This window comes from Otolemur garnettii, unplaced genomic scaffold (genome assembly GCF_000181295.1).
Source record: "Otolemur garnettii isolate 467f Iridium unplaced genomic scaffold, OtoGar3 scaffold00019, whole genome shotgun sequence".
NCBI lineage: Eukaryota > Metazoa > Chordata > Mammalia > Primates > Galagidae > Otolemur > Otolemur garnettii.
In genome coordinates this window covers 11,833,147-11,851,432 of record NW_003852414.1, presented here as the reverse complement: position 1 = coordinate 11,851,432, position 18,286 = coordinate 11,833,147, and the positions used below count along the sequence as shown (strand labels likewise).

At 40.7% G+C, this 18,286-nt stretch overlaps 1 protein-coding gene across 1 annotated transcript in view; it reads right to left on the bottom strand.

Annotated features, from left to right (window-relative positions):
* The window catches only part of PIP4K2A (phosphatidylinositol-5-phosphate 4-kinase type 2 alpha), a 164,527-nt gene that overhangs the window by 10,902 nt on the left and 135,339 nt on the right, over positions 1 to 18,286 (bottom strand). Inside the window, exons 5-6 of the mRNA XM_003786760.2 lie at positions 17,068 to 17,214; positions 11,875 to 11,913 (exon numbers count right to left, since the gene is read on the bottom strand). Coding sequence (XP_003786808.1) covers positions 11,875 to 11,913; positions 17,068 to 17,214 — 186 coding nt within the window. The remainder of the gene's footprint in view (positions 1 to 11,874; positions 11,914 to 17,067; positions 17,215 to 18,286) is intronic.

Here is an 18,286-nt window from a genome sequence, read left to right as displayed (position 1 = left end):
CTGTGTACTTTCCCCTGTCACTTATAAAGTATGCACATGTATGGAGACAGTCACATCTCTCCACACACGTGTCTATATACATCATGCATTTCTAAATCAGTAGCATTAGCTACTAATGTTGCTTAACTTTGAAAAGAGAAAATTGGAACGGTTTTGCAACTTGAATTAGATCTACCTACTGCCAAAATTATTATCTTGACAAAGCAGGCACAGCAAAGCTCAGAAATCCAGAAACTGGATTCAATAGGCAGTTACTAAATTACTGTCATGTATGGAGAGGCAAATAACGACACTAGTCGAAATTTCCACCCTAAAGGAGTTTGTAATCCCATATAGGAGAAAGATATGAAAGTAGGTAGGAAATAAGGCAGTATGAATATGTATTATGCACAGATAGTTAAGATTCTGGGGTGGGAAACTGATCTAATTTCACTTTTATGCTGAGTCAGAGAGTCTTCAGGAAATGAAAATGCAACGACCTTTACAAAAATTCAGGATAGGTCTGCTAGAGACTAACCTCTAAATCTGTCAATAGTAATTTTAAAATAATGTAAGTATTAAACCCACAAAACTCTGAAGATAGCACATTAATGTTAAAAGTCTGGTGTCACTGACTCAAACTGTAAGGGTTTTCTCTTCTCCTGTTAGAACCATAAACACAGTGAAGTTTCACAGTGAATGAAATGCAAAGTTCTGCAGTTTAATGCAACTTAGAGGGTAGTGGGAAGATAAACGCTGCTCAAAATACAAAATTGGGAGCATCCCTAGAAGAAAAGGTCGAAACCAGACCTACCAACACAACAAAAACAGGAGGAACAGAAAATCTCTGAGCAGACACCCTGGGCGTTTCTGTGTAACTGTGTGTTAGGGATGGGGGGGTGTGCGTGGGCAGGGGTGTTAAAGATTAAGACATCTGCCTCAATTCCGTAACTCACTTTGTATGCATAAGAAAAGAGAGAGGGCTTTTTTTGGTTTTGTGTGAAGGCAGAGCTGACAGACCACAGCCGAGGTGGTAAGTTACACATTAGATGTGTCTTTGTAACACAAGTCACATTAATGAAGACGAATGCCACTTCAGGCTCACCCCACAGAATTACCTCATGCAACAGGGAAAGTATAATTCTTCCTCGTAAAACTCTGGACACCCTGTACTGTACGACTAAGCTTACTCGTGAATTTTGCAGGCACTAGGGACGCATTTAAGATTGGATCAAGTTCACAAAAGGGCATCCAGATTGGTTAAAAGGCTTAAGAGCTTACTGAAAGGGCAGGAGGCGAAGGTGGTTCCTTAGCAGGGCAGCTGTGAGCACGGAATCCAACACTGGTCTGCAAATACCCACCTCCCAAATGTTTGCTATGAGACGGGGTGCTGGGGGGGGGGGCGGCAGCAGGGTTTTGGAGTCATGAACACACAGGGAAGATTGCAATGCCAGTTCCACCCCTTACCCACCAGGGACATGGGGCCAGGTTCCCAGCCCTCTCCAAGCTGTTCCCTTATGTGCAGAAGGGGGGAAAGCCACTACTGCCACCTGCGGCAGCCTTAGGTACTGCGCTTAGCGCTTAGGGCGATACATGCAAATAAAGTTATGCACACAATCTACTCTTTCAACAACCTTAACTATTATTCTTATCCACATTTTATAGATAAGAAAACTGAGATGATGTATTTTAACTATGTAACTGATGAGCAGAGATAGGAAACTTTATTCTGCTAACGTAAAGTTGTGCTCAGAATTCAACCAGAATCTGTGTGACACATTTAAATAGTGCTTCTGGGCATGATGGCAAAATGCTATAATTCTGGCACTTTGGGAGGCTGAGGCAGGAGCAGGAAGATCACTTAGAGACCAGCCTGGGCAATAGAGAGACCCCTCCTCTACAAGAAATACAAAAAGTAGCCGGGTGCAGAGGTGCGTGCCTGTAGTCCCAACTGCTCAGGAGGCTGAGGCAGGAAGACCCCTGGAGTCCAGGAGTTCAAGGCAGCAGTGAGCTATGATGATGCCATGGTACCTAGCCTGGGTGACAGAGTGAGAATGTGGCTCCAAAAAAAAAAAAAGTGTAAGACTTGTTATTACAATCACCACCATCATTATCATCATGGTGATCATTTAATAAAATGTACAGATTAAAAACTGATATTACAGGTTGAGCGACTGCACACAAAATATTTTCTTTTAAAAACCCAACTTGGTTACTATATAACAAAGATTAAGTCATCAATGACTCCCCATCAAGAAAATCTTATTGTGTAGCTTTTTAAAAAAAATTTCAATATATCCCTCTAAATATGGGCAGTGTTTATATTATAAACATTTTTTTTAATGAGGAAAACTATTAGGACCAAACAGAACCTAACAAGCGCTCTTGGTATAAAACTGCCCACAAAGGTGATGTGTATCAAACAGCACACAGAATTAATAACGGATTCCAGCCCCTGCCTTTGTTTTTTTTTTGTGTGTGTGGTTTTTGGCCAGGGCTGGGTTTGAACCTGCCACCTCCAGCGCATGGGGCTGGCGCCCTACTCCTTTGAGCCACAGGCGCCATCCCAGCCTCTGCTTTTAAACACTAGATTATTTGCACTGATGTTCCAAGCTCATAGTCACTGAGTCTGGTTCTTTAATAGGTGTCTTTTAATATCCTCCCTACTTCAGCACAGAAACTGCCAGAAGGTGGAGGAAACCCCCAAGGCTAACTAGAGACAGCTCAGAAACACTTCTTAGCTGTGAACTCTGAGACCTGCTTCCAGTCAGTGGTCAGCAACATTTCCCAAGTGGGAGCAGGTTAAGTCTTTATTTGCTCTAAATTCAGTTCTCCTGGGCAGTTCCAAGGTCACTGGAGCCTTAAAGCTCAGTAGGGCAACTTCAATACAATATGTACTTGGGGGGAGAGCAGACATGGGGGGGACGTTCTCTTTCCCCTTCCCCCGCTTCCCCCCTCCCCCGTGGGCCCCACAGGACTCCAGAGCTGCTACAAGGCCCTGGCCAGCTGAGGCTGGGGAGGACATGACAAAGCCTGATTCAGCCCCAGGCCTGCAGAGACAAGGCTGTTTTCTCTAAGGCATGAGGCAATTCTGCTGTGTAACGGAGTGGACTCCAGATGGCATTCATCTCCACTAATGTGACATGGAGATGCACAGGAAGGCATCAGCAGAGTGACACTGTACCCCTGCAACCTAGCTATACCATCTGGGTAAAATAGGATGCGGGGTGATGCCTACCGGGCCCCAGTGGGCTCCACTTAGGAGACTGAAGCATGTGGTTGTGAGCACACGCCAGATCCCAGCTCCTCCACTTATCTGCTGTGTGACTTCGGCCAACTTAACCTCTCAGTGACTTGGTTTTCTTTTTTAAATGGGATTAGCAAACATAGGGTTCTAATGAGCTCATATGTGTAAAAAGGCTTAAATCAGGGCCTGCCACATGGCCCATTATACATTAGCCCAGATATCACTGTTTGTATCATGAATCTAGAAAAAGTTTCACTGTGATAAATCCAGAGTGATATTCTTTTTAAATATACTGAAGTATTTAACATTTCTATACTAGCTGTGATATTCCTGCCACTTAGTCTGCCCAGACCTCAGTTTCCTTAAAGCAGCGGTTCTCAACCTTCCTAATGCCACGGTCCTTTAATACAGTTCCTTGTGTTATGGTGACCCCCAACCATAACATTACTTTTCTTGCTACTTAAGGCTTAAAGGAAAGTTAATACTGTATGTGCTTATGAAATAGGTTAGTGTGTGAATTAAGTGACACAAGCACACTGTGCTTGGCAGTAATAACTTGCTGTAAATTTGTTTCCTTTTATTTTTTTCCCAGTTTTTGGCCAGGGCTAGGTTTGAACCCACCACCTCCGGTATATGGGGCTGGTGCCCTACTCCTTTGAGCCATAGGTGCTGCCCCTTCCTATTTTTTTTTAAATAGGTTCTTTAAATTTAGTATATCAATAATCTAAACCATGTTTAAAATTTCCTTATATTATGAATTCTCTCCAGACTGCCCTCCTGTTTTGAAGATCCTTTCATCACTGCACATCAACCTAGCATTTACAAGTGCAAAATTAATTTACTGCATATGACACATGGGGAGCAGGATGCATCAGACAGGATGTACTTCAGGAGACCGCTCCCTCCTTTCCTGGTGACTTTAGTTCCATATCCTGCTCTCCAAGCCTCAAGTGTTAATTCTCCTGGGTGGAGAAACCTCTGTGATCACCTTCAAAAGCTAGTCCTAGTTAAGAAAACCTTACCAAAGATACCTTTTATACTGAAACCCAAAGGAGAATAAAACATTGCTCTATGGTAATAAAAATCGGGTTAAGTTAAATTCTTAGAGTTACAAGGTGTCTGAAATTTGTGATATTTCTTAAATACAAGGGATAAAATTTAATGGCTTTACACATACGGCAAAAGGCAGAAATCTGACTTTGTGTTACCTTCATTTTCCATGGGTTAGTTTTTCCTCAGTGGGCCTGTTACGATGGTGGGTAATTTAGTAAATGCTATTTTGCCCATCTAAAGCAAAAATCCACTCACTGAAATATTAGTACCCAGAAAATATGACCAAAGTACCAGGAAATTGTAAACTCATTCCCAGGGAGCAGTGAACTTACTGGGAACATTTAATTTGCTATGACGTGTAAAAAGAAAATTGTTTTATTATAAACACTTTCCCCATTTTGTGAAAAGTCTTTGTAAAATTCATGTCAGAGCCTGGAGACAACCAGCATGTGGATAACTTTGTAAATGTATAAAGGCCTCTGAATAGAATTATGTATTCCCTAGAGTTCCATAAAAGACATAAATGATCTCTAAGGACAGATTTAGCCAGGTGTTTGAGATTAAAAAAGGGGGGAAAAAAATAGAACAGCTACCAAGTTTAGAGTTCTCATTTTGGAAATGCAGCTCTGTCTTCTGTGGATAGCTCAGAAAAGATCCCTGGCACCTCCAGAGATGTGCCGAGGAGACACCACAGAATTCCACGGGGGGCAGAGACACAGGACTCTGCTTCTTCCCAGAAGAACTGGTAAAAAGGAGATAAGAAAAGTAAGGCTTAAAAAAATTCTGTTTAAAATAAAAAAGTACTTTTTGCTTAGCATTTTAATACTTAAAAATTCCAAATTACTAAGAATTTCCACGTCTCTGAAAACCCAAAAAATATATACCCAAAGTTAAATTTTTTATTGTTTGAAATGAGTTAATCCATTTGTGTATAGATATCATACATATAGTGTACATATGTTTGGTAATATCAGATATTTTAAGGATTAGTAAAATCAAATTTTTATCAACGTTTAGTGAGATTTTTAAAAATGTAACCTGTTAGATGACAAAAATTTTTAAAATAACAAAATTTGTATATAGTTGGAAATATAACTATAAACATGGAATTTAAAATGATTATTTTAATCATTCTACACTTTATATAGAAAGAGGCAACTGTCCTGTAAATTGCCATTAGCAACCAGAAATATAAACTACATGTACTTAAAATGCACAGAGCCAAAATCTATAGATTACAGAGCCAAGTTTTTATTTTAGTCTGCATGGAAACCTTACCGGGAGGATGAAATGCACTTGGTCACACTTAAGTGTTTAATGCGAACAGGATTTTGGCACCAGAAGGTTTCAATGCAAAGGATAATACATATCATAGTACTCTGTGATTAAAGGACTTGTACTTCAGAATGAAATGAACTTTTGTTCAATGTGCTTATTTGGCAACCTTATTTTTAAAAAATGTCTACTTGTAAGCTTAGATGTCAAAGATTACTGCTGCGTGTCCCCTTGATGGGCTGTTACTATGACAGAGCCGAATACACCACATAGGAAAACATACTAATTATTGTTATGTGTCAGGGACTGCTTTTGCTCCTGATTTGTTATTCCAAGCTCACCTAAATGAAAATAAACTTACAATAAAGAATAAAACCCCTTTTACCATGCTTGCCAAAAAACTTCATAAAAATCAAGAGTCTATGGCATTGAAAATATACTCCAGAAGTATTTCTATTAAGGGAGAACATTTTAGATAATCCTTGCATTGGAGATAGGATAAAGATAATTTGGTGGAATAACACTGTATGTGTGGTATCAATTGGGCAGTAATAAGAGACACTAGAGATTTATAATCAGTTCTGCTTCCTCAAAACACGTAAGGCACAAATTTGACACATGAAAAGCAAAATTAGTGCGTATGGGCCGAGTTCAAACAGCAGTAGCAAGGTAACAGGTGTTTTCTCACAAAAAGCACATATAACAACCTTCTTTAACATAAGAACAATGTCTACAAGTTCATGGCTTAGGAAACGATCCAATAGGTTATTAATACCCTCTCATTTCCACAGTGAAAACAATGAGAATGTAGACATCTGTGACCAGCAATCAGATGTGAAAGTCCCGTAATTTTTACTTTGAATCTGTTTGTCCGTACGTATCTCAAGAGAGTATATGTCAACATACTTGTGGAACAGTGCTAGAATTAAGCACAAAACTGGATAAGCTCAGTTCTATTCTAAGTTTGAAATTCAGAATTCTTAAGTCTTGTGAGAACCAGCTGTTGGCTATTTTCTCTAAAATTGTTGAACTGATAGTGAAATTTATTCCTTTTCTAACACCGTCTTGCTTTCATGACCACAACTCTAAGTGCAGTGTGAAGGGCGATGGTTTGGATTTCCTCCATGGTTAAGCTGCAAGAGAGATCTGTTCCCATTTCAACAGATAATTCTGCTGTGTGGCTGTCTGTGGTGGTGGCAAAGGCTAATCATTCAAGAAATTTGCTAAGTCCTATGGTTTCTGCTTTAACGGAAACCTAATAAAGACCATTATTTTATCATTTTAAGAATGTACATCTGTAACAGCTTGGCTTAAATTCAGGACACATACTATACTTTAGAAGTCGTCTCTCTACCCTAACTCTTTCTAGGACCAGCTGAGTAAGAGGTTTTAGCTTTATAAATTTCTCATATCTAATAGCACTGCTCCATGTGTGCTTGTGACATGGAGTTGAGTTCATTTCAGTGAAATAGGAATTAATATAAGGTGACAGAGTTTATATATACCATACACCAATAAGTAAAAAAATCTTGAGGACTTTTGATGCTGTCATCTGAGCAAAAATCTGGAAGATGCTCACAAGAGTCATCAAACACAATCCCTTTCATGTGCTATGATTATGAGTTAGGAAAAATTCCAAAGGAACTGAAGCTTTAAAACTTCATTCCCAGGATGTGTTTCATGGTTTACACGTAGGGTTTTTAAAGCTTGCTCAGACATATGCAAACTTTTTTTTTTTTGGTCAGTAATAGTGATCACCAATTATCACTTCAATAGGATTTTGGTGATCGCCAAGTCTAGGACTTCTCCCAGTGAGGTCTACAGCTGAACTGCGTCTCTGGAGGAGGCTCTAGGAAAGCTTCATTTGAAACAGGAGATTCTCACAAACACTACAGCATGAAAAGCAATGGTACAACCAAAGGCTTTAATTTTGCAAATGAAGACAAAAGTCAAGGGACCTGTGCCCAAACCCCAAACTTCCACTGATGGCAGTCCTCCCCAGGGCTGGGACTCAGATTGCCTAGCCCTGCCTTTGGGGTCCTTCCCCAAAGACCCCCCTTTTATGAAACAATTCTGGCCCATGAGGCTTACGTTACTGGTGCTACCTTTAGTTTAAGGTCTGAGAAACCACCTCTGCTTCTACCCTGCCAGGAAGCTTGCCCTTGCACTTTGGATGGTGGGATAGGTATTTTTTGTTTTTAGACAGTCTCACTTTGTCACCCTTGGTAGAGTGCCCTGGTGTCACAGCTCATAGCAACCTCAAACTCCTGGGCTCAAGCAATTCTCTTGCCTTAGCTTCCAACGTAGCTGGGGTTACAGGTGCCTGCCACAATGCCCGGTTTTTTTTTTTTTTTCCTGTTGCAGCAGTTATTGTACATGGCTGGGGCCCTGCCCACTGAGCTACGGGCACCACCGAATAGGTATTCTAAGACTGGCTGGCAAAGGGGAATGTTTCTCTTCTATGGGGGGGAGGGGGGGATTTTACAGAACAAGGTTAAAGCATTAGCTAAATCAAGAGCCTAAAAAGCTTGCCAATCTCCCTTTAGCTGATTATTCGCTCATCCTGGAAAAAGAAGGTACTTTTTAACTGAGTAGCAAAGATTTCCAGAAAGACATACTGCTGTGCTTTTGTTCATTCTACAGGGAGCCTGCCATCCCTGCTACCTGTGTTTAACCGCAGCCCCAAGGACCAGATAGAGGTAGTAATTAATTATAATTTGTTACAATTTAAAGACCACAAAAGAAATGCTAAAAACTGGTTTAGGAAAGCATTTTTAGATGTGGGGGTATTAATGATTAATCCTCCAAAACCTTCAGTTGGTAATAGGTAAAATGCCACAGCCGGTGACAGTCACTTAATTGCTGGTACAATTCACAATGCCTAAGAATGGACAAGGCAGCTTTTTGTAGCCCATTATCAAAGTGTCAACAATGATTATTGCCAATATAGTTATACAAATGCCAATTGCAGGGCAGCTGTTTTCTTTCAAATGGGTTCCAGGGAGAAGGTTGTATGTTAAAAGGAATCTTCTTATTGTGACCCTATGACTCCATTACACAGGCTAGACTTTACCTAATAAAATCAGACATGAGTTTTGCGAAGAATCGCGCAGACGATGAACAAAATGCATATTTGTGTAAATCCCCAGGACTCTCTCTCTCAAGAACATGGGCTTTTTAAAGAGTCAGGTCAAATCCCCCAGAAATCAAGTGAGTCCAGTTATGTTTTCTTTTACTTCCCCGGGTTCCCTGCTGAGTAGCTTGCTAGCTGGCAGCATGCTAGGACTGTCATTTGTAAAAAGCAGTCCGCTCAGCTATAATTACTAATTTGGTGTCACACTGGAATTGCAGCGCAGCTGTGAAAAGATCGACCACCAGGGAGATTCGCATTTCTCTGTCTCATTTAGAGGAGGCGAAACTGCTGGAGCCATGAATGGAAGATGCCCTTCCATTAAAAGGGAAGGAATTAAAGAATAAAACAAGTCATACCAGCTGTCAGAATTTGACAACGGTTTTTTTTTTTTAAAGCAGCACTGTTCTCCTTTTAAAAAAAAAATTCAAGACATCAGTACATGCATGTACTGAGACTTGTTGCCATGAAAGTGATTCCATTATTGCTAGACTATAACTTCCTTCCTTCCTTCAGTTCCATCTTCATTATTATGCTAATGCAAATCTCACTAATTATGTGTCAAGTTGAATCTAAGGAATGGGACTTGTCTGCACCTATATCACTTAAATATTTGAAATGACAGTTTCAAAACTTGTCATCAACAAGTTAAAAGTATGGGAAATTAAAACAGTTATAATGACTCAATAAAAGAAAATCTAAGAAGAATAAGAATTGAGATTACTAATTAAGCCATGTCAATGGAGAGTCTCTATGAAAATTGTTCTCAGCACCATAACAATCTTTTTGAAGAGAATATAGTCAACGATGGCAATGAAAACTACTTCTTTGTAAAATCATTTGATTCCATTTACAAAAGGCTAAAATGCAGAAAATAAATATATTTAGCCTATTCTAAATATTTCAAACCAGAGGGACTGTGATTGTTTTATGACATTTATATTTTAATTTATGAAGATTTCTGTAAGAGTCAGAAATAATTTATGTATGATTTAATTTATGTATGAGTTCTGGAAGAGTACAGAAATATACCTGATCCTGGAAAGAAAACCCAAACATTGGTAGAGAAAGAAAAGCAAAGACTTTTTTTTTTTTTTTTGAAACTTAAAAAACAGAATGTTTTTAGAAGCGCTATTAATCTATCTTACTGAATCTACTACAGTTTAATAAATGTTCTTAGATTATAAACAAACTGCCTCATCTGCTTCTCCTGTCCCAAGCTGGTGGCTCCATGGTGGTTCGCATGGAGGTGAAGGCATCAAAATATGTGTTCACAGTGAAGATGGAAATGGTCACGGAAGGAACCACTGTTTCCTTTTCTCTTCCTCGCTGCCTCCCTCACCACAATGTGGATCTGGCCACCACCCATCCTTGCTGACCAGGTCACCAGAGACCTCTCTGTTGATAAGCCCAAATTCTCAGTCCTCATCCTACCTGGCCTGACATTGGCAAGTTCTCTTTCTCGGGTTTCTGAGACAACCTTAGAGTGAGTTTCTGAGGGTAGGGGAGCGACTGTGTCTGTTTTGTTCCCTGAGCTTTCTGTACAATGCTTGGCAACGTGCTTGCTCAGAACAGACGCTCGCGTGAATGATCCCAACTTTCCTGGCTCGTCTTGTACCTCTGGCTGATCCTTTGCAGGACTCTTTCTTGATCCACCCCGTGAGGGACAAATGTTCTTCTGGGAGGGTTCTAGATAAACTTCTCCATATGCTCTTCCTGTGTGACTCCATCCACTTCTCAGTCTTTGCTGACTGTACTTCCATGGAGGGTTCCCAGCCGAGACCCCCCTGTACTGAGGTCATCCTTACATTAATCCTCCTACTCTGTTCCTTAATTCAGTGGAATTAACACCTAATCAACTGTCCAAACCAGGAACTTGGGGTTCATCCTTAACAGCCCTCTCGCCACTCACACTGGCACCATGCACCTCTGGCATTCAATCTCAGAGTTCTATAGCTTCATCCTCCTGCATCTCTCTGTAATCTACCCACTTCCATACCCTACTTTGGGCCCCCCCTCCTCCTCTGTGGTTCAATCAGCCTTTCCAATTGGTCCAGGTTTGCTCTGTGGCCTCCTGTCTAAGACACCAATCATACTTTGTGCCCTTGAACTTGCTGTTCTTCCCCTAACTTGTACTTGTCCTTCTAGACATTACCTCCCCCACGAAATAATGTCTGTGCACCTTAAGCAGGTACCCTTAATCTGAGCTCCAGAGAACCCCAAGAGTCCCCAACCAAGGGTTCATCATGTGGCCCCACTCCCTACCTAATGTCTGTATTCCCCAACTAGATGTGTCTGTCTGGCTCATGATTTTAGCCCCTGAAGCTAGGATAGTAATTATAAAGATATTCACAAATACTTCTGAGTCAATAAATAAAATTTAATATTTTGTAAAAACTCAAACCTAAATTGGATGGTATCATTTTACCAAAACATTAAATACACAACCTTGAGCTCTGTTCTCAAATGGAACAGTCAAGAAAAGGCACTTCCCAAGGTGATGGGTAGGAATAACTCACAGACGCACATGTTGATCTGGGTTAGTTTAGGTTTGAATCCAGGAAGCTACTTCCTAAATTCTTACTCAAACTGATTGTTCAGGGTGACTCTGTTGATAATCTCATATGACAAACTAAATGTAGTTCAAAAATTATCTAAGGACCAATGAAGCAGGAAAAGAAAAAAATGATGTGGGCCCCTCATAACCTGATTCTTTTAAACAAACAATAATCATATCTTAACATTTGATAGCTGGAAAGGAGTTTGAAGCTCATCCAAGCTAACATTTTACAGGTGAGAAAATAGAGAGGCAAAGAAACATATTCAGGGTCATGTCTGGTCCGTGGTGGGGAAGAGGGGTCAGTGCTGCCCCCCCCCCCAGCCTGTTCAGTACACATGAGCTGTAACTGCTACTGGGGAGTTTCTGCACAGGAGGACGGCTGCGTTCTCAGGAGCATGCCTCGCATGGAATGTTCCTTCCAACCACCTTCACACCTAATAACTATTCCATTATTCAACAATCTAAGGAAAAGAAATGAAGTAGAATACTCCTCAGTTCTAGAATAATGTGTTTCTCACTGGTGACAGCAGGGTGAGAAGTGGGAAGAATTGCAGTGGTAAGAGATGAGAAAGAACACACCTGAGCGAGACCGCTCCAAGGAGGTGGTGAGGAATGTGGCAAGGTACTTACCTTTTCTTTGTCACTAGCTTCTCTAGCCACTGTAGAGCCCTGAAATACAAAGAAATAATAAAAAACATGCACACATGGGGCATAGGGTTTCACATTGATATTCAATCGGTCCTGGCACAGCAGAGAGCACATGCCCTGCTCTGGTGCCCCTCCTTGTCCAGCTCTCTGCCCAGCCTGTGCCCTTCACCCCGTAGGTATTCCTGCCCACTGGCCACTGCCTCCTGCCCCAGCCCTGGCTCTGTCATGCTCACTTGTCTTTCTCTGGATTCTGTCCACCTGCTAGAAATCAGAAAACCTGACAATCACTTGAGCAATAACTTACTAAACACTGGATCACACTCAGGCTTTCCTTTTCCCATCGATTGGCAGTGTGGCTGGTTTTCTCATCTTCAAAGTGGCAGTGCCTGAGGTGACCACTGAGGCTGTAAGTGCCTCTTTACCCACATCACACCTTCCAGAGGTAGGCCTGTCCCAGCCTTTTGGTTGCCTTTTCTGTGGTGCTCATTGATTTTGCTCCCATTTTCGAGTTACTAACAAACATTTCTTCCCCACCTGCTATATGTCAGTCCCCCACAGACACTTTCTGACCCTCTTTACTTTGGAGATTCCTTCAAAGACAGGCGTTTGCTTGTATTTCTTTTGTGCCAGGCTCTATGCTGAGCACAGAGTTACAAAGTGGAAGAAAACAGGGTCCTTGATCTCACCAGAGTCTACTCTACTGAAGTGGCTTTCAAAAGTGTGCCTGGTGCTCTGGGTTGTCCTAGACGACCCAACTCCACCTTAGACACCAACAGGGAGGTTTGGGGGCTGGAATTCGAGCAGAGAAACTTCCTTTTGCTTGTGGAAGATTTTTAAGAGAAGAGTAGGGAAAAGAATGATCTAATGAATTCTGAAATATGTGAATATAGCAATGTCTATTTATTCTATGTTCCTCAATGATTACTACAGTACACGTGGCAGATGCCCAGTGATGCTTGGTGTTGGCTGAATGGACAGCTGGAGAAGGATCACTGACCACTTTGCTGAGCTCCCTTCCTCCCTAGCACTGGATGCCTACACTGCTACCAGGTCAGCAAAGCCCTGGCCTACTCAAATTGACATTTTCTGCCCTGGAACATTTGAGTTAGCCAATCATTAAAAGAACTTATATTTGACTTGAGGGAAGAAGTGAAAGCACCTTCTATATTGGCCAACTGCAAAGAAATCAAAATTTTTACACCATTACCAGCTTTCATGCTAGCAGCTCAGGCAGGGGTCAAGCTGTGTGTTGCCTGATCCTCACAAATGCAGAAGCTCAGACTGAAGAGATGCCTCAAGGTGGAAGCAGGTCAACAACAGGCCACAAATCTCCCCAGGGCCAATTCTCCTTCCCTGGGACTGGGGGATATAGGAGACCCCACTGCCGGCTGGGAGAAAATGCTCAGTGTTTCCGGAGCACAAAGCTGATGACCCATCAGATGGAGACAGACCAGGGGAATCATTCGTTAAAGAAAACCTCAGGACACATCCCATGACCTGGGTGAACAGTATACTAGTACAGGTGCCTGGACGGTGTCATTTGCTGGGGTCTGCTTCTCTTCCTCCTGGGACCCCTAAATATGGGCCACAAACACGTTTCTTAATACATCAGTTTCTAAAAAAGGATGTTCCTGTTTTTTTTTTCCTTTTAAATGGGACATCTGTGATACTCAGCACTGCCTACGCTGCTGGGTAGAGGAAACAAGCTATCTATTCTACTTCATAGCCTCAACCAAGTTGGTGGTTTGTGTGTTTTTTCTCTGTAATTTACTCTGCTTCTGATTCTACGGGAAGCTTCATCTCTATATAAATGCTGGTCCTTAGCCTAGAAAGAAAAACTAATCCAAGTTTGTATTAATTCACAAAAAAAATTAAAAATGGAAAAGTAAGGCTGACAGTTTAAGCCATGAAATGATGCCAAATGGATAAGTCCATCACAACAAAGTACTGGCGAGAGCAGGATTTATCTACTCTACCAACTACAAGGGGAGGGGAAATTATGAAATGTAAGACAAATTACAACTAGAATATCCAATCTACAAATATAATTTGCATCAAGATATGTTTAGTAGATGTCTACCTGTCTGGGACACTATCTCAGGCATCTGAGGGGGATAAAAAATAGTGGAAGAAAATACTTGCCCTGAAGGCACTTACTTGTAATGTGCCATGCCTTATGCTGAACTCATAGATATTTCATTTAATCTTTGTAGTAACTCTGCAAATGTAAGTAAAATCATCCCTGTTTCAGGAGATGAAGAAATGGAGGCTCTTACACGTTCAGCAACTCACATGTGGCCAACAGGTCATAAAATCAAGACATGTGGCTCAGAGGTCACTCTTGCTCTCTTCTATGGGAGTCAGACCCGCACACAGGGTCCCTGAGATACACAGCAGAGCATGCTGGGCAGCACTGCAAAGGCTTCATGAAAGAGCAGGTGCTGGCAAGAGCCCTGGGGGGTGGCTGGGATTTCCCCAGGGGAAATTCCCAGGGAACAAAGTGGCCTGAGCTAAGACTTGGAAGCAGGACAGGCCAAGAGTGTATTTTGGAAGTTGATCCAGTTTGTCTGGACCCCAGAGTTTAGGGAGGCAAGCCCAGACCACTTCCTTCACTTAGACTAGGATTTCTCTAAATGTGGTTCAGAAGCCTGGGGTCCCAGGACCCTTCGGAGAATCTACAAAGTCAATGCTATTTTTATAATACTGAGACATAATTTGCCTTTTTTTACTGTTGATAGTCACATGGATTTCACACAAATAATGGTGCGGGAAACTGCTGGTAGTAGCACAAATTGATAGTGGCACAAATACTAATATTAGTATTTGTGATTTAATCCTCTCTGAAACTAAAAAAACAACTAGCTTCATTAAAACGATCTAACAATTCACTGGACCTCTGAAGGCACATGCCTGGTTTCTATGACTTGTTATCTGCTGAACCTCTATAAGCCTAAGGTAGTACCTTGTGCAAGTAAGCATCTAGTTTAAAATATCGAATAATGCTTTTATTGCTTGATGAAATAATTAAGTTAGCTGCATCAAATCTTGACCCAGGAGTACCCCCCTTTTCAATGTTCTCTACCGGAAGTTTGCATAAGGCACTTCTGTTTATAGTGAATGTTTTCTCAAGAACTACTTTGGTGATGGTCTGAGTTATGAGCTAAACTAACCACCTTTTCCACGAAGCATTTTTACTTGAAAGGGCAACTAACAGTGTTTGTTTATTCAGATCTGGGTATTTGGTGGGCATTTGCTCAGAAAAGAACAAAGCTGCTAGGCTTGGCTGAGCGCTGAGGGAGAGAAACTTCGTGCTGTTATTTCATGGAAAACAACTGACAGGACTTGTCACCAATGACAAAAGTTGAGTTTTCAAGTGAAAATTAGAATTAAAAAAAACTTGTATCTGCCCCCCTGAGCTTCACAGCTTCCCATCATGCCAAAGACTTAGTTGATGACATTGGTAGTAACCTTGATGTGACTTTTTGACAACAGTACAATGTGCCACATGTTCTAAATGACAAGTGTACAGCTTTACAAAATCATGCATTCAGACTAATGCACGCAAACAGACCAAGGGATTTTAATGGAAAGAGTACCAAAAATTCATAAATCTGACTTAGAGTTCACAATGTAACTAAGCTTTGAGAAATCACCTCTTGCCAAGTTCCTCTACAATATCAAAGAATAACATCTATAATTATCTCCTTTCCAACTATATGATTTGTGTGAAGTAATATTTTCTTCACATACTTCAATGAAATAACACAATAGGCTGATAACTGAATTACAGAAGACACTCTAGCGGTCTTACATTAAGCCAGACATCATAGAAATTTGTAAAAATGCGAAGCAATATTGGTCTAATTTTTTGCTTTTGGAAAATGGTTATTTTTCATAAAAACATTAACATTAATTTATTTTAAATACAATATTTTAGCTCTTTAATTTTGAATATTTTAAATACCCATAGACACAAACTACAAAAGCAAAAACCTTTTTTGGAGGGGGATCTCCTTTTAGAAGTATGAAAGGGCGGAGACCAAAAAACTTTGAGAATAAATGTAAATCTGGTGGATGAGGGTTGACAAGCTTTTTCTGAAGAGTCAGAGGGTAAATATTTTAGGCTCTCTGGTCCATAAAGGTCTCTGTGGTAACTTGGTATTCAATTGTGCCATTGTGGTCCCAAAACAGCCACAGACAACATGGAAACAATGGACGTGGCAATATTCCAATAAAGCTTTTTTATAAAGTTTGGCATTCAGGCCTGTCACAGTTTGCCAACTCCTAACTTGGACATTTTTCCCTAAGTTGGCGATGCTGGAAATCAGACCATGTCCCTCTACTCTCCGAATGTCTAGGGGTTCCCTCTCCCTTCGAGTTTTTGAAATGGCCTGTCTCAGGGCCTTTGTACTTAATGTTCCCTCTTCTAGAACGTTCTTCCCTCAGCTCATCTCTCCTCACCCTCAAGTCTGCTGCAATGTCATCTTCTCAGGGAAAGGTTCCTGGACACTTATTTAAAACTCTATGCCACTCCATACTGAACCTCAGAGTCAAGGCATTCTATGATAGACATATTCTTATTTGACAATGTGAATGTTACTTTCTTTGCTTTACTATTATTATTGCTTAATACTTCATTACAGCAATCGTCTGATTTCTTTTCTGAATGTATTTATCTTCATTCTTTACGAGGTTTTTGTTCTTAAATATTGTTGCTGTTGCTAAATTTTAAGCCTTTTTAATTCTGTGAAGGCAAAAAGTGGAAACTTAATAACCACATGTATATGTAAAAATTAAAAAAAAACTCTATCCCTCCCCCTCATCCTTTCTGCCTATAGCACTTACCACTTCCAAATAAGCTACATGAATGACTTATTTTTACCTAGCACCTATCTTTGTCCACCATAATGGCAACTCTTTGAGTGGAGGTTTGATCTGTTTTATCCATCACATTATTCCCAGTATCTAGTACAGTGCTTGGTATTCAGCTGGTGTTAAATAAGTAGGCATGATAACTCTAATATGCACAAGAGTCCTTTGGTAAAGTCAGCAAGCATCGACTCTTTGACATGAAAGTGTACACTGCTGCTAGCCTGGTAGCTTTAAGCTCTGAGCACCTACTAAGTGCCTTATGATCTTGAATTATTTTACAAAAATTAAGAAAATTGATCTTACCTTTAAGTCATATTTTCTATATACAGATAAACGGTGGCTGAACACATTTCTTGTAACAATCACATATATTTCAACTCCATCAACATTAAGTCGGTACATGCCCAAGAACTGGGGAAGAAGGGTGACCCCGTGACATTCCACTATATACTGCAGAGGGCACAAGAAAAAGAAAAAAATCCAATCAAAAGATTGTTTAGATGTGAAATTGACACGCGTATAGCATTTATAAGAATTGAACTCCAACCATTAAGATTCTGTTTATAAAGAACCACATTTGTAACACTTACCAATCACATCTGCATTCACCATCTATATTTTAACTTTATCTCCAAAGAGACATTTTTCTCCACATTCCAAGTTAATTTGTAAAGTCAGAAAGTGGACAGAATAGTGAAGGCAAGAGGACACGTGACTGTCCTTTCCTAAATTCCTTGCTCATGAAATTCTACCCACCTAGGATCTCTACCCAAAAGCCCTGCTGATGATTCTACACGGTGGAGTAAGAGTGGCTTGGACACTAAGATCAGCTTTTTAAGATAGTGTTGAAGTCAAGACTAAAGACATTGCAGAGAGCCCAGTGTTGGAACCAGGAAGATTGGGGTTCTAGTCTTGGTTTTTGTTTCCAACTGAGACTTTAATGTCTGGAGCTAAACTGCCCTCTAGAGTGGGGTGAAGGGAAGGGGGTCCTACAATCACAGAGCCTTCACTCCCACTCTGCAGACAAACAGGAGATTTTCTGGTCCTCTGTTGGTTTCTGTCAAGGCCACTAGACAAGTCTCAGAGTTGCAAAAACACAACAGGACTTCAGCAGCCTTCAGTGACCATACTCCAAGGAACCACAAGGTGGAGCTACTTCTCCTTGGGAGCAGATTTTTACAAAACAAGGCCCCACTCCATTTCCCAAAGGATGGTTTCTTCCTTTCTTTAAAATGAGGGGAAAAACAGGTTTCCAAAAAGCTCTCCTATGTCCACAAGGTGTGTGAAATCTCCAGGATGTGTATAGCATCAATAGTGGCTCCCAATAGTGTAAACACTGCATGCGTCGTGCATATGTACACAGAAATGCCCGGAAGAAGGCTCAGCTAATAGTAATGATGGAATTGGGGGGAATTCTGATTCTTTTTTAAATTACACTGCTTGAATTTTTCTTTTCTTTTTTTTTTTTTTTTTACAATGAGCATTTTATAATAATAAGAAGGTAATTAGGCTCGGCGCCTAT